The sequence below is a fragment of the Cryptotermes secundus genome, unplaced genomic scaffold (assembly GCF_002891405.2).
Source record: "Cryptotermes secundus unplaced genomic scaffold, Csec_1.0 scaffold682, whole genome shotgun sequence".
NCBI lineage: Eukaryota > Metazoa > Arthropoda > Insecta > Blattodea > Kalotermitidae > Cryptotermes > Cryptotermes secundus.
The window spans coordinates 820,198-845,808 of record NW_019730110.1 but is presented as its reverse complement, the minus strand read 5'-3'; the positions used below and the strand labels follow the sequence as shown (position 1 = coordinate 845,808).

Below are 25,611 nucleotides of genomic sequence, written 5' to 3'. Positions count from 1 at the left end.
ACATGCGAATCGTACCCGTCAGTAGTTCCATAAGATAAACAAAAAATATTTATTTTATGAATATATCCACGTGAAAGACTTTTAGATTGACAGTATACCATAGCGTCTCTCGTCACGTGCTCGGAGTTTGTTGCAGGATGGTAGTGAATCTGCCAGTGAATCAATAAAAGTCGAACGTGACAATCCATAGAGGCCTGCGCAAACTCATTGACCGTATGACATTATATTGACTCTCGGCTTACGATCACGGATTTAAGAGAAAAAAAATTACTAAATATTCGCAAGGTTTTCTATTCCATTTCATATAAAAGCTATGCCTGTAACAGGCAGTGGAAGCCAATATGATTGTGAGATGTCGAGGCTGCCACATTTTCAAGACAGTCGGCTCACAGATGGCGTTAAGGTTGTCAGCCTTACGCGCCGGCCGTCCTTTACCCTCCAGGAAGATTCCTGGTGCTCATTTCTGTTAGAGGCTGAGTCGATCCCAGGGTCATAGTGCGCCTGGAAGGGTTAGGCAGATTGAAAAAAAAATACACCTCATCGAGACTCGAACCTGCGTAGCATAGTGCTTCAACCAACTACTCTACCACGTGCCCTTCCATTGTATATTCATTCATCATTCATTCATCTGTAATCTGTCAAGACGACAGGTCCACAGTCTCTTCCAAAACAGTTCCTCCACTTGATGCGATCTAGAGCTTTCTCCTTCAAAAAAAATATCCTCTTCTGTCCCCAAGGTCATCCAGCATCTTACGTCTTCTTCCTCGTCTTCTGGTCACTTCTATCCGCCCCTCTATCTTTCCTTCAATAACTTCTTTTAGAAGGCAGTTACTGCGTAAGATATGACCAATCCAATTAGCCTTCCATTTTCTTATTTCGTGTAGGANGTCTATCTTTATTGTGACTGGGGTTGGTTGTCTCGAAATTTTCATTACTTTTGTTTTTTCCACATTCATTTCCATGCCATAGCACCTTCCAATATCGATTAGTCTATAAATCATACCCTATAGCACAGTTTCTTCCTTAGCCATTAACACAAGGTCATCTGCATATTTCAAGTTTGAACAATTTGCCCTCCTAATTTGAAGTCTCCAAGCCCGTCCAGAGCTTCTTTGGTAAGACATTCGCTGTACAAGTTGAACAAAATTGAAGATAAACAGCATCCTTGTCGAACTCCTCTTCCAATCTTCTCACTTCTTGTCTGCCCTCTGTCCAGTCGCACTCTAACTTTCTGATCCATATACAATTTACTAATCAATCTTCTTTCACGCCAATCGATACCTGTTTCCTTTAGGATCTGCATTAATTTGGTCCAATTTACACCGTCAGATGCTTTCTGCCAGTCTATAAAGCAAGCACACAGTTCTTCCCCTATCTCCAAAGTTCGTTCTGCTATAATTCTCATCATCCCAATTGCATCCCTGGTTCCTTTTCCTCTTCTAAATCCAAACTGATCTTCTCCAAGTACATCCTCTATTTTCCTTTCAATTCTTCTTTTAAGTATCTTTGCTATTATCTTTGCTGTATGTGCAATAAGGCTTATTGTGCGATGGTCGCTGCATTTTGTAGCCTTTGTCTTTTTCTTTAAGGCAATCATTGTCACTTCTGTAAAGTCCTTTGGCTACTCCCCAATTTCATATACGGTGTTCATTAGTTTTGTCAGTGTTTTCAAACCACCTTCTCCCAGTAACTTAAGCACATCTCCAGGTACGTCATCATCTCCTGTAGCCTTTCCATTCCTCATGTCCATGATAGCTTTTTCCGCCTCACTTTGTAAAATATATGGTCCTTTCTCGTCTGTATCTACTTCTTCTTCCGGTTCCACTTCTAAGGTTTCTGGCCGATTAGGTCGATCATATAGTTCTGTAATATACTTTCCCAAATTTTCAGCACTTGCCTCTGATCTACTATTCTATTCCCCCGGGAGTCTTCGAAGCCAATATTTTGAATCCCATGGTTCTCTTTCCATCCTAGTTTTTTTTTTATTTTATATATCTGATATTAACTGATAATACCTATAATTTACATATTTATCTGAAGATATATAATGAGCTTTTAGATCGGCACATCAGAACTAATTACCCATGCTTACGTATCATTCGAAGCAGAACTTTATTCAGTCTGAATGTCAGCCTGCAGATTGTCAAGTTAGCTAAGCTGATAATAACTTTCGTGTACCTGCATACGAAATTCCGTTCAACCCACGGAGACTGTCTAATGGAAATCTACTGCTGGGATGAGTTGCATAAACTCCAGTAAAATTCGGGTTATTTCAGTCAGTAGCGAATTAACAATTCAGATCCCCAGAACGCAAATGTACCAGTCTTCTGGGATGCGGTGCCGTGTAGATCTTGTGTGAACCGACGATTCGGAGGAACGTATCTTCTCCATCTTCAGGGTAAAAAAAATTGGCGAGCGAGGAACAAGCTTGAGCAGGTGGCTGCAGACTGAGTCACCAGTCAAAAATTCAGAATCAAAGTCAGAGTCACATTGCGACTGACACCATTGTCAGAACCATTACAAATCCTATATGCATTTCTATTCTTCAACATGCGTGCTATATGCCGTGCCCATCTCATTTTATTGATAATTCTCATTATATTTAGAGAAGAGTGCGTTATGAACTCGAGTATTTGTGCGTCTAAGCAGGAAGTATATGATGTTATGTTGCAGAGCTGCTTATAGTTACGAATATGAGCTGAAGATAGCAACAATAATCTTTGGTGGAAGACACGGTGCGTCAGTCGGAATTGCAGGCTGAATATTTGCCGAAGAATATTATCTCTAGATAACAGCACCGCTTTTTATATCAAGTTGTCCTTCTAGAAACTTTTAAGTTCATAGCATGGGTAGACAAAGAAATAGACATTTTCAGCTTGTCCATCGAGGATTGTAAAGCATGAGAGTGAATGAGTTTAAGATACATCTGTGGAAACCGTAACTAGAGATGGAAATTTAAAATTTTCAGTTCCGAATTTGTTACGTCACTAATGTAAAATAATAATACTTTCAAGTTAAATTTAATTTTGTTTCTTGTGTGTTCACTATTACCATTTATTTGCTTGATTGAATTCACAAAAACGCTCTGTCGCACAGAAATAGAGCAACGCATTAAAGTCTTGACTAGTCTACGGGTTGGGCTACTGTGGAAAATAAAGGGTTCGATTCCCGGTTGCGTTCAAGAAACTTTTCTACTCCCCCCAGGGTCCAGACCGGCTCTGGGGCCTACCCAGCCTCCTATCCAATTCGTATAGTGGTTGTCTCTCCCCCGGTGAAGCTGTCGGGCCGTGTAACTGACTTCTCCGTCTACTTCTGAGGTTAAAACGCTTGGATTTATACTTCTACTCCTCCATACGTCTTCATGTCGTGCATAGGAACAACTTTAAATTTATGTTTATATTCAATTCTGCACGATTTTCCGTATTAAGAATATTTGACCGAATGTAATAATATCTTTTATTTTTCTAATTTATGAGTCTAATGTCAGTAGCGTGATGGATTTCTGGAGTTGGTCCACTGCTGCAGTAAAATTCTACATTTCTGTCTACGACATATGATCCTTTGTACCTCTGAGGTGTGTGAAATCAGAGAGAACGAGACTGAAACACACTTGAACTCGAAACAGAAGCGCACATATCCACTCAACATTTCCAGTAAGTTCAAACGCGCTGGCAATTAATGTGTGCCTGTAAGAGCAATCGTGTTTGCTTCTGTCCTGATAACTATTAAGGTAAATTTGGCAATATTGTCTATATTACAGACTATACAGCGTCTGTTGGTCATATGATGGTTGAATGGCGAATAGGAACTTATTCAGAAGGAGGCGGCAGAAAGGTAAATCTATTCCCGCAACAGGCCGTAGAGGCCTATATGATTGCTAGACGTGGAAGCTCCCACATTTTCTAGACAGCCGGTTCAAAGATGAGGCTGTCAGCTTTACACTCCGGCCGCCATTTACACCCCCAGGAAGATTACTGTTACTCATTTCTGTTAGAAGCTGAGTCGACTCCAGTAACCATGTTGTGACTGGAAGGATTAGGTCAATTGAAAAATCAAGTGACTTCATCGGAAATCGAATCCGTGACTTTCCTGCTTGTAATATAGCGCCTCAACAAACTACGCTACCACGTGCACCCGGAAGGAAGGGTCGTTAACTACTCAAGAAACCATCACTGCCTGGAGGGACTGAGGAAATTAACGAAAGCCCAAAGTCAGTAGTTCTGGTCCCGTGACCGAGATTCATGACACTCACCTACTTAATTCAGACCTCAAGCGGCATGGCTATTCCAGCCTGCTCGATGCTTGAGATCTGTAGTGTTACGTTTGTTATTGAGGTCTCTTATCAAAGCTATTTTAAACACCAAATAATAACAGAAGATTGGCAATAAAGACAGAAGTTTTATCGGGATGTGGAAAATCGGTATCAGCTTTCGGGCCAATCTTCTGCCTCCATTTCCTGCCCTAAAGTAGGTTCTTCGCATCCAAGACTTAATACATTGATAGCTTAATCTTATATGACTCATTATATATTCAGATCAAAGTGACAGGAACATCAGGAGGTCAGTTTATTCGGTTTTGTAATGCTGACTTGTTTATTGCTGCAGGATCATCCTCAAGGAGAAGCCCTGGGCTTTCAGGTCCAGAGAGTGGGCCCAGCAAAACTTCTCTCACTTTAATCGGAGCTTACATAGCCTACCCAGAAGATTTTCTTTCTTTTCCTTCTTTTTTACGCAGTTTCGTGCTTACACCAGAAAGTTTCATCATTCAGCAAAGTTCATTTCAATAGTTTCACTCGGGCTACGTTCACAACAAGATGAAAATATACAGACTGGTCTTCTGTAAACATTCGTGCCAAATGTAGAGGAGAGGTTATGACATTCAGAGCAGAAGCTCTTCCTGCGTCGTAGAACTGAATGCGAAGTTTGAATGTTATATGCTCCATATTTTTCTCTCGTATTTCACTCATCACTCGTGGAGCTGAGCCCTTCTTGAGAAGCTGCCAATTCTGCGGCTACCGAAGAATTTTCCAGAATTTTATGGAACCCGAAGGTTCATTACCATGTTCACAAGAGCCCTCCACTGCTCCCTATCCTGAGCCAGATTAATCCAATCAATACCATCCGATCCTATCTCTCTGACGTTCATCCTAATATTGTCCAACCACCTACGGCTTGGTCTTCCCATTGGTCTCTTCCCTTCTGGCTTTCCCAAGAATATCCTATACGCATTCCTCCTCTCCCCAATTCGTGCTACATGCCCTACCCACCTCAACCTCCTTGACTTGATCATTCTAATTATACTTGGAGAAGAGTACAAGTTATGAAGCTCCTCATTATGCAGTTTTCTCCAACCTCCTGTCACTTCATCTTTCTTAGGTCCAAATATTCTCCTCAACACCCTGTTCTCAAACCTCATCAGTTTCTCTCGTATGTTGAGACAGAAGCAAGTAACTACGGCAAAAAAAGTCGTTGTAGAGAGAATGATGAGTGCTGAGTTTTTCATGAAACCCTCTGCAACATATGGAACCCGAAGGTTCATTCTTATCTACTCCCTGCTTCAAAAAATAATTCTCCTAGTTAGGGTAGGGGCGGGAGCACCTACCGATTTTTCGTAAATTAAAGTCCATCCGCTTTACCCCTCTTATCCTAAGGCGTAACAGTCTGGTAAATCTATAATGATGACGTAAACTTCTATGTCACTAACTGGCCATAACCTACAGTACAAGAAACACTGTCAAGAAGTGTAAAATGGACGCAAAAGTGATTTTAATACATCCTAACCTTAAACTAAGATTTACTCCTCAGTGTCTGCAGCCTTTTGGTTTCCACCCAGCCACTCTTATTTCAACCGTAAAATTTCCTTGCCTCAGGAGAAGAATATTCTTTGTTCGGGTCACTTCTCGATATAGAAATGAAGCCATAGAAACTAGAAAACTGGGAAGGCAGAAGAACTTCACACATTTACGTTATATTCAGTTCATCTCAGGTTCCTTTTCATTGGCTGCAACGAATGTAGACTTTTCTGTTCGGTGGTGTAACGCCTTGCCTTTCTATAAGAGCATGAAGGGAATATTACGGTGTTATTCTGAGAATTCTTAACGTCGAACGCAGATGTCGCCAGTGGAATATCAGGACACACACAGCATTCATTTTCCCATCATTTTAATGAGTCTGATATGAAATTCACTGTGGGAGAAGAACAATACTTCCTAGTATCTGATTGCAGGGCGCTCAGAAATATATTTGGACTTAAGTAAGGAAGAAGTAATTAATCGATTTAGAATATCAAATAAAGAGGAAGGTTTTCATCTATATAAAATTAAATTTGTCCATTCTGTGGTCTGGTGGTCAGAGTTCCTGGCTACACATCCAGAGGTCCGGGTTCGATTCCCGACGCTACTATATTTTTTCTGAGAAGTAGTGGGTCTTCAACGAGGTCCACTCAGCTTCGTGATGATAATTGAGGAGTTATTTCAAGGAAATAGCGGCTCCGGTCTAGAAAACCGAAATTAACGGCCGTGGGGATTGGTTACGCTGACCACCAAACTGTGAAATATGCAGATGACCTTGTGTTAATGGCTAAGGAAGAAACTGTGCTACAGGATATGATTGATATACTAATTGAAATTGGAAGGTGCTATGGCATGGAAATGAATGTGGAGAAAACAAAAGTAATGAAAATTTCGAGACATCCAACCCCAGTCACAATAAAGATAGACCAAAAACAACTGGAGAATGTGAAATGTTTTAAATATTTTGGTAGCTTGTTAACAGATGATGGAAGATGTACTAATGAAATTAAATTCAGGATTGCCATGGCAAAAGCTGCATTTAGCAAGAAGAAGAATCTTTTTACCAGCAAATTGGACTTAAATTTGGGAAAGAAACTAGTGAAATGCTACATTTGGAGCATAGCTCTGTATGGGGCTGAAACATGGACACTTAGGGCAGTAGATGAGAAACATCTGGAAAGCTTCGAAATGTGGTGTTGGAGAAGGATGGAGAAGATCAGTTAGACCGAATATGTGAGAAATGAAGAAGTGTTTTTCAGAGTCAGTGAGCAGAGGAATATCCTACACGAAATAAGAAAACGGAAGGCTAATTGGATTGGTCACATCTTACGCAGTAACTGCCTTCTAAAAGAAGTTATTGAAGGAAAGATAGAGGGGCGGATAGAAGTGACCAGAAGACGTAAAAAGATGCTGGATGACCTTGGGGACAGAAGAGGATATTTTCATTTGAAGGAGAAAGCTCTAGATCGCATCAAGTGGAGGAACTGTTTTGGAAGAGACTGTGGACCTGTCGTCTGACAGATTACTGATGAATGGATGAATGAATGAATGAATTACTGTAAGATCCGAAGTCCCCTCCTGGTGACTATGAAGATTTTTGTCGTGTAGGATATGACGCTGTGTAATCTGACATAGGGTTTCCGACGTTTCGAAGGAATGTGGATGAAGATATAAGCTGTACGTTGCTCCGAACCGCCAGCATATATCTTGAAGACTAGACGGATCACAAGCCGGAAGTCAGTAACCTCCTCTTTTATACCTTCTTAAGAGAATAAATTGTGAAATTTCTCAATATACATTTTTCTTCGCCCTCCTTCTTAGGTCAAGCTGCTCTGCTCAGTACAATATCCATGCTCCCTCAGTTCATGTACTTCCATTACTGAGCTGGGCCGAACTGTGGCACATGTGAAACAATGGATAAAATTATTGTTTTGCATGATTTTATGCAAACTGGTTTTGGTGGGAATGCCAGAAGAAAAAACAAATAGGAAGACATAACCATAGGTGGAAGGCTAATATTAAAATGGGATGATATAGACTGGATTGGTTTGGCTCGAGGAAGGAACGAGCGGATGGCTCTTGTGAGCGCGGTAATGAATCTTCGGGTTCCATAAAATGTTGGGAAGTTCTAGAGTAGCTGAGTGACTAGCAGCTTCTGAAACAGGACTTATCTCCAAGGAGTTAGTTAGCTATGTGTATAGATTTACCCAGAAATCAGTTAATCTAAAATATTCTCTCATATTAACGAGAATGTTTATATTTAAACTTGCCAGTCACATGTAGAACGTTATCGCAGCCTCGTAAATTATTCACTGAACACGAAGGATCTATTTTCGAATTATTATAAATTCAGTAAGTAATAATAAATTTTCTAACATACGTATTTTAGTGCACATTATACTAAGCAGTTAACTAACTTTTGGGCCAACTTGTACACACGAACCCCGCAGATAAAGGGAGTTTCTGGACAGAATTACTAGTAAAATTCCCTGAAATTAATCTGATATCAATATTTATGTGACTGCTGCCTTTCTTAAATATTTGAAATCTCGTCCTCTTTACCTATTTTCCCTTCCCTTTGGCGCTACAGTCCAAATTTGGACCTCGGCCTACCTCCGTGAAACTCTCCTTTTCACTTCGGTTTGCTAGATTTTAGACATTCAGTATTACTCCTTGGGCGGGTGATCAGCTCGTCGCAAAGCCTCTACCTGTACACAAACATAGAAAGACGCACATATACACACAAACACTGAATATCCATGCCCTGAGTAGGGTTCGAACCCACGATCCCGGCTTCCGAGCGAGCGAAGACAGATCACAACCTTTGACCGCTCGGCTACCGTGACCGGCCCTTTGCCCACCTTATTCTGTAAGCGTAGGGAAACTAAGACAGCAAATTCGTATCACCGCTAAGAATGTTTCTCTAATAACTCTCGAATGTGTAAACCGATTAGGTCTACACTCGTCTTCATCCTCCACGTCAAATTTCCGGCCCTCGGTTTATTACATGTCCAATCAATCCTAATCAGTCATCGCTTTGAAGGACGTCCCTCTCTGAAAGGTCGTAGTTTATTTCTTTGAGTCTATATAGAAGATGTGAGAAAGTTTCGACGAATATAGGCCCCTGTGTTCGATAAGGAGAACCCCTGCACCCAAACCCTGGCCTGCCTCCACCTCACTGCACAGATAATCTTTCCTCTCCAGCCACCTGTTTCCTTTCTTTCCCCTTTTCTTTCTTTCGACACACGTTTTGCCACATTTTCTTGCTCTGTGGAACTGTCTCCTTCATTTTATAACAGAGTGCCTCTTTCATGCTTGAAAGCCATAATTTGAGGGTGCATCTATGTAAATTGCTTGAACGCACGAGAAATCTAATCGACGGAGTCTGTACTGCATTAGTCGCGCCAGGCTCTTAACGACACGAATGCATTAAACAGATTAATTTTTATGTTGTCTAGTGGTCAGAGTTCCTGCCTACAAATCCAGAGGTCCCGGGTTCAATTCCCGGCGATACCAGATTTTTTTTTTAGAAATACACGTAGTGTGGCTGGAACGGGGTCCACTCAGCCTCGTGAGGATAATTGAGGAGCTATTTCAAGGAAATAGGGGCTCCGAACTAGAAAGCCGAGATTAACGGCCGTGGGGATTCGTTGCGCTGAAAACGCGACACCCTCTCCTCTAAAGTTTGCACTAACTTCGCCGACAAGCGGCGGTCACTCGGTCGGTATAGTTCGCATGCGGACTACAAGCCATGGAGTTTATTATTTTTTTGTATTGTAGCATTTAGACCCGTTACTAGATAATTGATGTGTAAACAACGGCCGTTGCTATGAAATGGCCGCAACAGGCACGCACGCAACAATAGACGAACTGTTAGAAGCTGTGTTTTCTTTACGGTCCTTGCCTTGGTTACATAAGGAGTGAGTGGAGTGCTGTTAGTGAAGTGCAGTGGAGAGAGTTGGTTGGTTGGTTGGTTGGTTGGTTGGTTGGTTGGTGAGTGAGTTAGAGAACCGCTGCGGCTCATTCCTTGTAAGCCTTTGCTGTTAGAAGCCTGTAGCTAGGGCCGGGGATAGTTTGGGAACGTCCGCCTTTGAAAGCCTAGGGTCGGAGTTCGAGTCCCATTAGTGGTAAGGTTTTTCTTCTCTCACATCGTCCAGACCGCTTCTTGGGCCCATCTAACCTCCAATTCAATGTTTATTGGGGAATTTTTCCCTGGAGTAAAGCCGGCGGGTCGTGGAGCTGGCCACTCATCTCCAACTTGTGCCGAGGTCAACAATACATGGATCTATATATCCAGTCCCCCCATACGTCTTCGTGGCTTAATGCTTAAATAGTTAAGCACAAGAACAGCTTTACCTTGCTAGATCCTGGTCCAGAATAATGAAGTGTAAGCCTTCCAATCCTATTTCTTTAGGACCCACGGTAATTTTATACTCCCATCTACGCTTAGGTCTTCATAGTGGGGGTTGTACAGACACACAGACAGCAAGGTGGCACCATAAGCCTACTTTCATTTTTTCAAATTAAGGAAGGCGGGCTAGAAGTAGAATCTATATTGGACAAAACATCGAAATATAAAAAGTTATTGTTCAGTATGTTGACATATTGCAAAGAACGTGTTAAGTGGACACGAACCATAAGGGGTTTAGGAATGGGGGAACAACTTTGAAGAGGCTACTGGACGGATAACCCCTGAAAGGGTCAATATGTGAGTCACCTTCCTGACTGCTGTTGATGAATAACAACTGCCAGTCGATAAATCGATCTGCTATTATTGCTTCGTATCTGAAAGCACAGTAACCTTGACAAAACCGGTCTCGTGCGTGTCTCGTGGAACCATGTACAGCGATTTAGCTGTCAGATGATTAATGATATTCATAGAACCGTAAATTAAGAATTTTTCATGAAATGTTGAAAATGTAACAAATTGTAGATACGTGCCAGCAACAGATACAAATTACGTTTTTCATGAAAGAAAAAGCAGAGTAAATTAAGGGTGTCAGTAGAATCTGAGGTCTTCACAGCGATGATTATGAACAGTTCTGTCATCTGGGATATAACGCCGTGTAGTCTGTTGAGAAGTTGAATAAAATTTCGGAGGAACATGTCGCCTTCATCTTCAGGGTTGAAAAGTAAATAAAATAAGAGACCAGCATGAAGCTGGCAGAAAATAGAACCTGCTTGCCGAACGGCGTTATATTGTTACATGTGTATTCCTTACAACGGTAAAATCTTCACCGAACCGTTGCCTAGCAACGATTGACGGATACACATACAAACTGATGGAAGAATTTGTGAGATACGTTGTTAAGATGGACTCAGGTTCTCTGGTATACATACCAAGTTTCATAAAGTTTGCGTCAGCCATTCGAAAATTGATAGCAAGTGATACAAAGGCACACAGACAGCATGGTGATCGAATAAGCCTACTTTAGGAAAATAACTTATTAATGTAATGGATTGCTGATCTTCATAACAAAGGCGTCATCTGTGCTCATACTTCGCTTCTTTATCGCGTATTTCCAGGAGGTAAAATTATATATTCAGTTCTGGAGAGTGCATAAAAATGCAGATTGCTACTGCACCTGGTTTAAGATTTCATTCCCCATTCCTAAAGGCGAAGAATAGGACAGTTCCCAGCTGATCTGAATTGTAAACGATCCTTCTAGAGGATTCTTACTTTAGAGAGAGAAAAACTTACCCATCAGCAGTGACCCCTAAGTCTGTTTGAATTTACGCCTTGATCGAAGTAACAAATGTTGAGTACATATAAAAATTGGAATTATTGTGTAATAACGGAAGGAGGTGGCATAATTCAGTCGGTATGGCGATAGGCTGCGTGCTGGACTGTCGGGGTTCAATTCCCGGCAGGGGTAAGGACCTTTTTAAGGCCGTGAATCTGACCACAGCGGCCTCCGTAGTCTAGAGGTAACGTTCCAACCTCATGACTCAAGGTACGCGGGTTCAAACTCGGCGGAGGTCATGGAATTTTTAAGGGCGGAAAATTTTAGGGAACAAGTCCTCCGGGAGGGACTTTAAGCCGTGGGTCCCGTGTCGTAGATTTACGGCACGTAAAAGATCCTCATGTCTCTAGGAGACCTCTGAGCAAATTTAGGTAAAAAGTTTCCCGCCCAAGTAGTTTCCAATGCCTCTGGCAGATGGGGGAAGTATCGGGTACCTCTGACAGTAGAGGGGCCGAACTCGCTGGCTGAACGGGGTTGATAGCAAGCACCAGTATGGGAAGGGTATGGCGACTGGTAGAATATCAAAGGGGGGCGTACAATAGATCAACAACTGGTCGCGGTGCATGGGGAAACCCACCCCCTCCAATAATGAATGAATGAATGAATGAATCTGACTCCCCTCTAGTGTGTGGTTCAGAAGTGGTGCTCTGCCTCCACTGGCCTGTAAGTTCTCACGGCTTGGTGCTTAATTAATCAAGCACATTGATAATTTGACCTTCGATTAATAACAAAAGGGATGATAGTTAAGAGACGTCTTGGTCTTATTATCCAGTCATCATCATCATCATCATTTCCAGTATTAAGACTATTGAGACATGAAGAGTTCTGTCTTCTGAGATATAACGCCTTGCAAACTGACGTTTCAGAGGAACATGTTGCCTTCGTCTTAAGGGTCGAAGAATAAGGGCGGACGCACACCAACTGCGTTAAGACAAGCATCAAGACATGAGACAAAAGACGCAGTCCTGCTTCATTCGTGATTCGTCAGCATCATGACTCAGACCGGTGTGCGGGGGTTTCCATAATCTCATTCGTTTCAATTGTGCTACTTCCTTTGCGTCATGTTGCAGACATCGTGTCTTGACTGTTACATGTCTTGACGCATACCGGTGTGCGGCTTACTTAAGACACGCATGCTATCTGCTACTAACGTCATACTGGTTCCTTGTTTGGCGTATTCTTTGACACTGAGGACGGAGGCAACCTTTTCCTCCGAAACGTTGGTTGACCTCCAACGACCTACACATGTTGAGGTATCACAGATGTGAGTCATGCTGTACTCAGCTGGTTCATGCGTGTTGCATCCTGGCATCCTGCCATTCCTACACCCCCATCCGCACCGGCATTATGCTGACGTCTTTACTGTTATTTCTACATGTCATGACCACGTGACCTTCCTTCCCTCTCGATGATTGTCTCGGAAGGGAGTGGGTGTGTCAGCAGCGTCAGTAGCAGTCAATAGCAGTCAGTAGCACTCAGTACGAAGGTAGACCTACTCGCGAGTTGTTGCTTACCGGCAGCCGGAGGACTTTGAACTGAAATTCTATTTCGGATCTTGTAATTCTAAATTATGTTTGCAGTTTCCGGTCTGGCTGGTAAGGATAAGGCTGCCCGCGGCGGCAGCGGAATATTCTTGATTACAGTGCAGTTGCGACCGTGTTTTTTATTATTATTATTATTATTATTATTATTGTTTTTGCCGAAAATTTGGTGTGAACTGTGCGATGGCGTAATGAGGCTGGGGCAAGTGGGGCAGTCTTGGGTTTCTACTTGTTACGACTGTCCGTAACATGTGATTACTTGGGCAATCGTTGATATTGGTTGTGGTGCCTCGCCCTTTTGGGTTTATGCCTTGTTTTATTTATTTCTGTATATTGTGTGTCAGTTTCCTTGTTGTGTTGGCTATTAAATATTGTTATTGGTTGTTTTGAAAGCCTGCGTATATATTATCTCCTCCGTAAATGCTTGGATACCCCGTGAACACCTTGGGGAGCTTGTGAACGCGACAACAGCCAGAGACGAGGGCTGCTCCCCCCGAATTCTATCTTCTGATGTGCTAGTAGTGAAAACCGAAAGATAAGAGGGGGGGGGGCGTTTCAGATGTTGAAAAATAGAATCCTAACTCTGTTGGATGTGGGTTTCTCATGGCGGTGACTATGAATAATACGGCGTTTCGGGTTGTACCGCCGTGTAGTTCGGAGAGAATCCCACGTTGCAGAGTAGTATATCGATTTCATATTCAGAGCTATTCGGCGTTAGAACATATAATACTGTACCTACCAGAGTCCTTCCAAAGGTCTCCTTAAACTTTTGTGATATGCATCCTGTTGTGTGTCATTTACGAAAAAAATATAATTTTGGACTGTCGGACAACAAATAATCAAAAAAGAAACTAAATATAATCTACTGTGTCAACTTTTGCTTTTATTCGTTTTGGTGGTAACGCTACATGTTTTGGTTTGGAGATTACATTTATTGACAGTACTTAACACACTACGCGCAACTACAATTAATTATAACACCATTGTTAATTTCCAAAATTTGCTAAATTTTTCCCAGCCTGTTATGTCTTCACCAGCCGTTTCCTGGTAACGGCTTGTGACAGTGGAAATTCTTCAGTTTTCGCGCTCACTTCGTTGCTCGCTGGTTCTCAACCACCCACTAACTCGGTTGCCTCAATTGTCTTCCTTATTGTTGTGGCCTGAAGGCCGACTCCCGATAATATGTTAACAGAGTATTAACGTTTTGTATTTTAGGGGAAAATGTTGGTTGGAATAGAATTAGTCTTGGAAAATACTTGTAAGATGTACGAAAGAGGATGTAAGAAGTGTTAAGGAACTTCAAGGAATTTCTGCTTATGGACTTAGACGGACATTGGCTTGCCACGCGGGAATAATGTCCAGTCAGCAGAATAACATTGAAGGTACCTCGAAATTCTAACTTTGCAGAATCTACACTTGAGAAAGATGGGGGGACTTTGCAGATAAAAGTGTTAACCAAATGGTCTAGCAGATAAGAGGCGTGTCCATCCCCTTAGGACCCCAGCCAACGAGATCACCCACCTTGGGATAAGACGTCATTGGAGGCGGACTTACACCACCCGGGAAAGTTATGAGTTAGCATGAATAAAGGTATATAACCCAGAGACCAAATTAGTAAGGGGATTATTCTAACAGTAATTTTGGGCAGTTGTTGCCGGAGGCTATGCTAGAAGAAGCACCGACTAAGCGCCGGGCCGTNGGACAGGAGAAAGAAGAGACTAGCGACCCGCAACTGGGTGAAAAGAGAGAGAAAGATGAGGTCCAAGAACCGTCTAAGAAAGTGTAATGGTAACCCGACACCAGTCGGCTCTTTGTGATAATACTAAAATGTATATAACTGTATATTGTTTGTTTATACCAATATAGGGTATCATAGGGTGAGGATGTGGGTTTCTGTTGTTGTGATTTCCTCCCTTACCACATTTCGCACCTGCGCCCTCCTGCCAAGCCCGGTGAACAGTGTGCCCTTAGCCAGTGAAGCAACGATAGAGGAAGTAATTCAGTCGTTTCCTTAGCCCTACCCCTGTGACTGCAGTACAGAAGGTGACAGTGGGGATACCTCCACGCCCCCTGTCACCACGGCATAACACTTATAATATCTCGGCACGGCACGAGTAGAAAACACGGTTAATTGTTGTACTCCAACCGTTTCCGCGGGAATACGCCTGCCCGCGAAGGCGTCACTCAGCAACGGCTGCCTATACCCATTTATTAAGAATCTGTAACCCAGCAACGGGTCTACACGCTGCAATACAATTTGTTTGTATTCAATTAGTTTTCTCCTGCAGAGGATAAAATATATAACAAATAATTTCTGCCAATATCCGGTTACTAATGCATGTCTCACTTGAAACTGGTGCCAATATGCAAATAATACCCCGGCCAAACGGAAGGGATTTATCCTCAAAATGGAGGTCTGTCATGAAATTTCCTACCGCGAACCCTGTCTTTCCATTGACTCCTATGTTACAAGCCGCGCTCCGGTCCCGTTGATAACATTTCGGTTCAGTGCTGTAATTAAATACACGTGTCTTTGTTACGTTCCTTCTAGCGACACATGAACTAATTAACTTAGATAATTGATGTCTAACAGCTTTGTTTCATCGGATGTGATGCTGCTGAATCAACAACTGATTAATTGTAAGTTCGAATCCCGCCAGAAGCACAGACGTGTTGTATTCGTGGTCACAGGAGCAGAGGTATTCTAGCGCGAGGCAGCCCTTAGAGTTGAGGGCCAAAGCGTAATTACTAACTCGAGTTCATATGGCATTCATGTTTAATATTGTAATATGACTCCTGAAAGCCGGAATAGTGAAGTCAGAGTAGACGTACATTGCTAAGCAACGATTCGGTACTTTCCCGCGGCAACGAAAAAGCAAGTAACAATGAGGTATTATTAAAGTTCGGTGCAGCAGTGATGTGGGAACTCTGTGCCTAATTACTTAAGCACATGACTTCTACCAGGCGACTATCCGATATCCTGTATGTTTCATATTCAGCGTTCTTCCCCCGGGGGTAAAGTTGAAGGAGCTTGAAGCTCACCGCTTAACCCCATCTAAATTCTGAAATTGAGAGTGTAGCAACAATTCTGCTCCCTCTTACTTTTCCATGACTTGGGACTTAATATTTATGTTAAGGACAGGCATGAATTTGTCTGTACTTCTGAATATATTTTATAACCAAAATGAAATTTAAAAAAAAATACGAGGTGATTTTTTTTCTCCCGTGACATTGGAGTCCTTTGTACGTGCAAAGATATTTATTTCTTTTCGGGATAAGGAGGAAGACCTGGAAGCTCATTGTAAGGACTGCGCATGAAAGCCGCCATATCCTTCCAAACATAAAGACTCTTTCTGTTGTCTGTTGCCTATTTTTGAGTTCGAAAGATGGCGTTGTCGAGCATTCAGCTGAAATCCCAATTTAACAAGCTATGGTGGGACCTATGGTTCCCTGATACAACTGCGTATACTGCACATTTTAAGCTCATAAAACAGGTCCGCGCCATAGCTCAAGCGGTTAGTCGCTGGCTTCTCACAGCGGCGGCCCGGGTTCGATCCGGGGTCTGGTCAAGTGGGATTTGTTGTGGACAAAGTGTCACTGGGGCAAGTTTTCTCCGAGTACTTCGGTTTCCCTTACCAGTTCTCATTACACCGACTGCTCCACTTTCATCTGTCATCCGGAGTGGGTACAATGGGCTAAACAGTGGCAGGGCGGTCTAAGGTATGAACTGTCTTCGCTCCCTCGAACGCTAGTATCATGGGTTTGAATCTCATTCAAGGCATGGATGTCTGTGTGCGTTTATTCTGCTTGTATTGTTCTGTGTATAGGTAGCGGCCTAGCGACGGGCTCAGCCCCCATCCAAGGAGTCTTACAAACTGTGTAAAAGATCAAAGAAATTGAAAAAAACGGCCAAGGTCCGAAGGGCTTTTTTATTGCTAGTGGGGTGGGACTAAGTCCCTTGTACTGCGGCCAATTCTGGCCTATTGTACCAGACCCAGATGCTACGTGAGGGTGATTGTGGAGCAATTGGTGGAATGAAGATTGGCAGGGGAAACCGAAGTACTCGGAGAAAACCTGCCCCAACGCCATTTTGTCCACCACAAATCCCACTTGACCAGACACAGGATCGAACCCGGGCCGCCGCTGTGGGAAGCCAGCGACTAACCGCTTGAGCCATGGCGCGGCCTACTCCGAAGGGCTTTAGTGCCATAGAAAGGAAGAGGGACCGACTTACCAGATAGAGTCAGTCTCACCCCAACTCAAAAACTAAAAGAACACTGAAAATGAGTCAGTGCAAAATCTTATGTTCCTGGTACAGGCATGTAGTTATCAACTAACAAGTTAGGAAACGTGCGCATAAAGTAGAAAGTCTGGCGTGTTCCCCTCTCTTTTTTAATTAGCTCGAAATTCATTAAACGTGCTGAAATAGTTTGTTGGTCATAAAACATGTGTTTTATTTGTACGTACTAAGTTTATCTGAAAAAAATTCTCTTGAAATAAATATTTGGCGAGTTACAGTTTGAGATACGTGTATACCGGTATGTAGGTCTTCCCGCCAAGGCGTTGGTTATAGTTAACTATCTCTATGGAGTTGAGAACCTGAGAGTTGTCCAGCCATTCAAGAAATTTGTAGAATTTTATGGAACTCGANACGGTAGAACTCCTTGGGCGAGCGATCAGCTCGTCGCAAGGCCTCTACCTGTACACAAACACAGAAAAACGCACACAAACATCCATGCCCTGACTGGGATTCGAACCCACGATCCCGGCTTCCGAGCAAGCGAAGACAGTGCATGCCTTAGACCGCTCGGCTACCGTGACCGGCCCTCATTTTGATATTACCCTGGTATATATCCCTAAATCTTCATGTCGTATTATTTCTGCAGAATTTCCTACTAGAACTTGGTATGCATTTCTGTTATTTCCAGTTCTCCACGTCGTCCAGACCGGCTCGTCCATCTTCCTATTCAATGGGTATCAGGGGCTCTTTCCCAGAGTAAAGCGGTAGGGGCGTGAAACTGACCACTCACCTCCAGCTAGTGCCGAGGTCAAGAAAACCCGGTCTACATATCCACTCCCTCATACGCCTTCAGGGCGCAGTACTTAATTAGTTAAGCATAGGGACAACTTTACCAACTTTTACATGCCTGACCCATATGGTTCCACTTGGTCTGCAATTGAGGTAATATTTCTCGTGAAATATAAATTATGTATCTCCTCCCTGTTCAGAAAGTGTTTTTTATTTATGTTCGAATGTTCTTGAAATTGAAATATGGTTATTACAGCTTCGACCTGATCATTGGATTATTGTATGTTGCAGGTGATGTTTAGCGTGTTATATGTTCGAAGTTATCATTATCGTATTTCTTATTGCAGATGAACATTATTGTATTATTACAGGTGATCACTAATGCCTCTGTGGTCTAGTGGTCAGAGTTCCTGGTTACTGATCCAGAGGTCCGGGTTCGATTCCCGGCGCTAGCAGATTTTCTGAGAAGTAATGGGTCTGGAAAGGGTGTCCACTCAGTCTCGTCAGGATTCATTCATTCATTATTGGAGGGAGTGGGTTTCCCCATGCCCCGCGACCAGTAGTTGATCTATTGTACGTCCCCCTTTGATATTGTAACGTGTCTGGAATCCAGAAGAGTTACTTCCATGGAAACGCTAGAATAGTCAGTCTGGAATTAGCCTCCATAGAACACCAGTCGCCATACCTTTCCGGTACCGGTGCTCGCTATCAGCCCCGTTCAGCCAGCGAGTTCGGCCCCTCTACTGGCAGTGGTACCTCGATACTTCCCCATATACCGGAGGCATTGGAAACTACTTGGGCGGGAAACTTTGTACCTAATTTTACTCAGAGGTCTCCTAGAGACATGAGGATCTTTTACGTGCCGTAAATCTACGACACGGGACCCACGGCTTAAAGTCCCTCCCGGAGGACTTGTTCCCTGAAATTTTCCGCCCTTAAAAATTCCACGAATTCCACCGGGTTTGAACCCGCGTACCTTGAGTCATGAGGTGGAAACGTTACCCCTAGAGCTATTTCAAGGAAGCAGCGGCTCCGGTCTAGAAAACTGAGATTAACGGCCGTGCGCTGACCACGCGACATCCTCTATCCGCTAAAGTTGGCACTAACTTCGCCGACAAGAGGCTGTCGCTCAGTGGGTATAGTTCGCTTGCGGACTACAGGCCACGGAGTTTGTTTGATCATTAAGAGTTATTTGTTGCAGGTGATGATTATCGTATTGTTTGTTGCAGGTGATCAAGATGCTTGTCATTGTGGTGGCCTTGTTCGCCATTTGCTGGCTGCCTCTGCAGACCTACAACGTCCTACAGTACATCTACCCTGAAATCAACAAGTACGTATTATGTAAATAGCATAGCGCGGAAAGAAACTGGGCTGACGTCACGAGTCTGGGTTATGCGTATATTGCGCCGTCTGCGAATGAATACTGTAGCTCGCCAAGCAGCGTGCAGTTGACAGTGCCATCTGCCACAGGAGGAAAGAACACAATACAAGGGATGTATCTTCCTGTCTTCAAAACACAGGCAGTAATAGTGGTCTTACTTTGTACAATTATGTTATTAAAGGTAAAGTTGTCCCTGTGCTTAACTAATTAAACACCATGAAGGCGTATGGGGGAGTGGATGGATAGCGTAGTCGGTACAGCGACTGGCTATGGGCTGGACGACTAAGAGGCTGGCGTTCGAGTCCCGGTAGCGTCAAGAATTTTTTCTTCTCCACGTCGTCGAGACCGGCTCATTGGACCATCCATCCTCCTATCCAATGGGTATCAGGGGCTCTTACCCAGGATAAAGTGGGAGGGGCGTGAAACTGACCACTCAACTCCAGCTAGTGCCGAGGTTAACAAAATGTGTATCTATACATCCAATTACGTTATTAAAGCTTCTTATATTCAGTCCGAGATTACAGGTTCTCAAAATCGCGGATCTGGTAGAAACACACCAATTTGTCAACTAATCTTGTTCATTCCATCATCAGGGTAGAACACGAAATGGTAGGTTCCTCCTGAACGTTGGTAACCTTCTACCAATCTACACGGCGTTAGATCTCAGAAGACATTAATCTTTAATTAAATATTTTTGTTTTACAAATTGTTAAATTATACATTGAAAGTTATACGTAGGATTATTTGGTCTTTGGGCTTATAGAATATGCTTAGATCCATTGCCCATGGATAATATTCGGTGCTTATTTCTGNGAGGTCGGCCCTCGGTACCTGATGTCACCCATCTACCAGAGGCATTGGAAACTACTTGGGCGGGAAATGTGTTGCCTAATTTTGCTCAGAGGATCTTTTACGTGCCGTAAATCTACGACACGGGACCCACGGCTTAAAGTCCCTCCCGGAGGACTTGTTTCCTGAATTTTTCCGCCCTTAAAAATCCACGACCTCCGCCGGGTTTGAACTCGCGCACCTTGATTCATGAGGTGGGAACGTTACCCCTAGACTACGGAGGCCGCTATACAATTATGCTAACTGCAATTGCGCTACGATGCGCCAAACCGCCGATACAAATGTGTGGAGTAGGCACCTCATCGTCCCATGCATTATTACCTCAGCGTTTCACTCTTAACTGATAGACTATCCCCAAAATGTTGAATTCAGGTTCATGAGGAGCACAGCTTCTCGTAGAGATATGAAAACTTTCTCTAAAAATTACGAAAAAATAGATCATTAAATCTTGGATGCTAACGGCAGTGAATATGAAGAGTGTTTCTGTGACGTAACGTCGTGTAGCGTGTAAGAAATTCAACGATGTTTCGGAGGAATGTGCTACTTCAAAGCCTGAGGTTTGAGGCACAGGCCATTCAAGCGAGCAAGAAACAGTAGACTACAAAGTATAACATCCCAAAAGAGAGAATTTATACGGGGAAAATGAACCTTCGGGTTCCATAAATTGATGGGAAATTCTTGAGTAGCTGCAGAATTGGCGGCTCCTCCAGAAGGGCTCAGCTCATGAGTAAGTAAGTAAGTAAGTAAGTAAGTAAGTAAATGTTTTCTGTAATGTACAGCAGAATCTTTCATTTTCTGGTCTCCTGCTTAAAGCCGTATCAAGTAGAGCTGAACACTCTGCCTACTGGTCACCTGCTCGATAGTGAAGATGGAGACAGTTCGTTTCTCCGAAACGTCATTAAATTTTTACGAGTTTACACGGCGTCACATCGCTGAAAAATATTATTTATGTGAAATTTCGCTACAAAATATAAATTTTATCTGTTATTCCTTGCGTAATGCATAGCTCATTTAGCAATGCTGTATCAGTATCAGAAGATATTTATAGTGGGATTAAGCGAGAGGACGATTACAATAGGTGAACTGGTCAGCATCGCGGAACAAGCGATCGCCACAGTGTTCAGTTTGTAAAGCACTGAGGGAAGGCATACAAATTTTGATTCAGGATACGAGGATCACCATTTGAGAGTCAAACATAGCAGGTACTGCATACAGGTCGACCGCCTCTGTGATCCAGTGGTCAGAGTTCCTGGCGACATATCCAGAGCTCCCGGGTTCGATTCCCTGCGTTAACAGATTTTTCTGATAAGTAGTGGGTTCGGAACGGGGTCCACTCAACCTCGTGAAGATAATTAAGGAGCTATTTCAAGGAAATAGGGGCTCTGGTCTAGAAAACCTAGATTAAAGGCAGTGGGGATCCGTTGCGGTGACCACGTGACACCCTCTATCCACTAAAGTTGGCACTAACTTCGCCGACAAGCGGCGGTCGCTCGGTCGATATAGTTCGCTTGCGGACTACAGGCCACGGAGTTTGTTTTGTTTTTGAATACAGGTCAGTCACATAACCGTTCGAACCAAGCTGTCCAGTACATCATCCATAGAAGTGAAGTCAGTAACGACATGGGAAATCCATCTTGAAAATTTGATAGTCCCACAGTTAGTTAATAAATTCCCTCCCTTTCATGGAATATGAAGACTTATATACCACATTCGCAAGAAGCTGCCACTGACTCATACCTTGAGGCAGCTGGTGACAGTTCAGAACCTAATTATCAGATTTCTTACAGTTTACTTTAATATTATCCTCTCATCCATTCTAGTATCTTGCAAATGGTATCGTACCTCAGTGGTTCTGACTACAGTTGGGTCGAAGTAACATCAACTGAAATTTTACGCAGTTACTTCTTGTGAATAAAACTCAGTTGTATACAAAATGGGCAGTGTTTCACAATTGTTTAATATCTTTGATTAAGTTGTATGCACGCTACTGCCGATTTCTGATGATTTAGGGACTTCATTATTGTTATTCAGATGTTACAGAACCTTAATTTTGCTTTTTTTTTCAGGTACCGTTATATCAACATAATTTGGTTTTGCTGTGATTGGCTTGCAATGAGCAACAGCTGTTACAATCCATTCATCTATGGCATTTACAACGTAAGTATGTTATATACACGTGGAATCTCTGTTTAGCCATATGCTGGATAAGAAAATTTATACTTTTCCTCGTATTAACCAGAAATAGTGTTAAAATATCAGATTAGAAACATGTAACTTAATTCTAGACATGGTTTTACACCAAAATGGGAGAAAGATATAAAAATAGATCTCAGAGAAATGTGATAAGGGATGTAGATTGGATTCATGTGGCTCAAAATAGGGGCACGTGTCGGGCTCTTTTTAACAAGGTAATACATTTTCAGGAACCATAAAATGTCGCAAAATTCTTGAATAGCTGAGGGTCTGTTGGCTTCGCAAGAAAGACCTGTCTCCATGGAGTAAGTTGGTTAGTCAGTTCGTTTTATACCAAACTTAACGAAATTTCTTTTTCTTCTCTTTTTATCCATTTCGTTTTGAGCTTGAGATTTCATTTATCATTTTTTATCAAAATTAAGCCATACGACTAGGCCTAAATATTCACTCAATTTGTCGAAAATATATTAAATCTCTCGATTTCGTTCTAACAACAGGTACCCAATTTTCTGATTCTGCGGAGAACTTTTCTTTGTAAGCTGGTCACTCACTTTTACGAGTACAGAACCGTGCTGTTAATTACCGCGTTCACAACAACCATACACTGGACCGTATCATGGGCGAATTGAATCCAACCCAGATTGTCACATTTTTTAAATACATTTTAATATTATCTTTTGATGTATGCCTGCATTTCCCAAGTAGTCTTCTCCCTACAGATTTTCCGATTTAAGCCTTATGTTCAACTACCATCTGACCCCTACAAACAACATGTTCTTACTATCTCATTACTGTCTGCTGAGGCATGGCGCCGTATTGTGTGGTAAATATTTTGTAATGTTTTAAGGAAAACTTTTGCAGTTAGCTTCAGGGTAGAAGAGTTAGCTAAGCATGAAAATCTGGCATGGCTGCCGGGTAAGAGTGGGCAAATAGGGCTAAAGGAACGGAGGAAAAAAGCACGTGTTTTTTAAGGGAAAAATAACATGGTACAGGGAGCGAAAAAATTATAGCCCTTAGTAAATTAGAAGCAAGAAAAATAGAACAAGAACACGGGGTTCTTTGTAGGTTCTTTTTGAAAGACAGAGGGTAAAAATGTTAATCGGTATAAGTGTATTTGTTTCTGTCAAATGTTAAATTAATATTATGATTGGCATAAGGGGCAAAGCACCAAGTGGAACTGATTCAGAGAGAGCGGTCCCTGGTCTCTCTCGTTCTCTCCATGTCTGTACCGTTTTTTCTATGCTTGGCTTACTCATCTACACTAAAAAATGGGCCTTCAAAACGCTGACAGTGATCTACCATTCTACATGTCAAATATCAGAAGAAAGTAAGTTTAATAATCACTGCTGTGAGAAATTTGACTCGTTTCTCCTGGTCCGTCACACTAGCAATAATATAAAAGATTATTAACGTCGTCCAGTGTGACTGAGTTTTTAATTTTAGTTTTTAGTTTCCACATATATTGATATGTCCTCCTGAAAATGGTCGCTCCAACTGAAACATTAAAAAAATCAATCACACTGGACGCTGTTAATAATATTTTATACTGTTGTGAGAAGTTAAATTAGTTTCATTTTCTTTCACTTGGTTTGATCAATCTAATAACATACAGCGAAAGATAAAACATAAAAAGGTTTAGTACGTATGCAGAAACAGTATCCTCCAATGAAGAGAAGGTGAAGCAAGTGGTGAGTAGGAGTGGCAGACCTTGATATTTATGCTGTTTTTTTGGGGGGGGGGGACATTGGGCTTTATTTTACAACAGAAACTGTAAGAATTCTCCAAAAATCATACCGATGTTTTCAGGTTACGTAATACATATACTCCCGCCTTGTTAATTGCCTCACCTCCTCTACACTGGGGAATAGTCAGTGGAACTGATACCATAAACCCAGCTTGAACGAATCAATAAAACTTGAATATAAAATTCTCAGAATTAAATATATTGCTGTGCGTGTCTTTATTCACAGGAGAAATTCAAGCGTGAATTTCAACAACGATGTCCATTTAAGTCGCGTTCCTGGTCTACTCATTCTCACACAATCGATAGCGACTTCGATAAATCGCAGACATCGCAGACCCGTGCTTCAGTCCGCTTGTCTTACTACAGCAACCATAGCAACAGTTATGACTGGCGTCGCTCCTATTCCACCAGAGCGCAGCAGCATGTCACCCTTCTGTCACAGAATAACGCCTTTTACCGTGGGGTCTCCATTCGTGGACCAATCGGAAGGCACAATACAAGCAACAGTTGTGGTCTGACTACTGAATTATGTGTCTCTCCAGAGAAACATCAGAAAAATGGTAACAGTTCTGATATGGATGAACTGTGTTTATAGATTTGTGGAAATGGATTCACATGATTTCATTCATTCATTCATCAAGAGACTGGAGTAAAGTTAAATATGCTTTACTACAAAGTGGACACATTAGATACTTATCAAATTTTTGAACGATGTTGAATCTGAAAAACTTTTGATTTCCTGACACTAGAAGAACATTTTAAAGAACAAGGAACTGTGCAGTTTTCTTCTAAAATCAATTTAAACGATGCATGTGTAATGTGTACTCTTACATAACCTGTTGGAATATTAAGAAGAAGTGTATCAATAAAACAATTTTTGTGCATGCTCAAATTGTTCTTGCATATAAAAACAAACTTCATAAAAATATATGACCTTAAATAAAGGCAGGAATCCATTTTAATATAAAATGTAAAAATACCTGAACAACATGGGTATTAAGATAACTGAACTCCTTACCTTACCGATGATGTTAGCATATAATCCAGTGTTATCTATAGCCGCCATCTTCTTGACCCATTGCCATCAACTGCTACCAACTCATAACTAAGATAATGGTAAGTATTTATTGTGATTTTGTCCCGTTTGTAACTACAACCAAAAGCGGCCTCCGTAGTCTAGAGGTAACGTTCCCACCTCATGACTCGTGGTACGCGGGTTCAAATACCCGGCGGAGGTCGTCGAATTTTTAAGGGCGGAAAAATTCAGGGAACAAGTCCTCCGGGAGGGACTTTAAGCTGTGTGTCCCGTGTCGTAACTTTACGGCACGTAAAAGAACCT

At 42.3% G+C, this 25,611-nt stretch overlaps 1 protein-coding gene across 6 annotated transcripts in view; it reads left to right on the top strand.

Annotated features, from left to right (window-relative positions):
* LOC111866213 (neuropeptide Y receptor type 1) overlaps window positions 1-25,201 on the top strand; it is a 439,022-nt gene extending 413,821 nt beyond the window's left edge. For all 6 annotated transcript variants that reach the window (XM_023854955.2, XM_023854956.2, XM_023854954.2 and 3 more), the window contains 3 exons: window positions 19,335-19,435; window positions 22,402-22,492; window positions 24,499-25,201. In XM_023854955.2, coding sequence (XP_023710723.1) covers window positions 19,335-19,435; window positions 22,402-22,492; window positions 24,499-24,867 — 561 coding nt within the window. In that variant the 3' untranslated portion in view covers window positions 24,868-25,201. The remainder of the gene's footprint in view (window positions 1-19,334; window positions 19,436-22,401; window positions 22,493-24,498) is intronic.
* The last annotated feature ends 410 nt before the right edge of the window (window positions 25,202-25,611 follow it).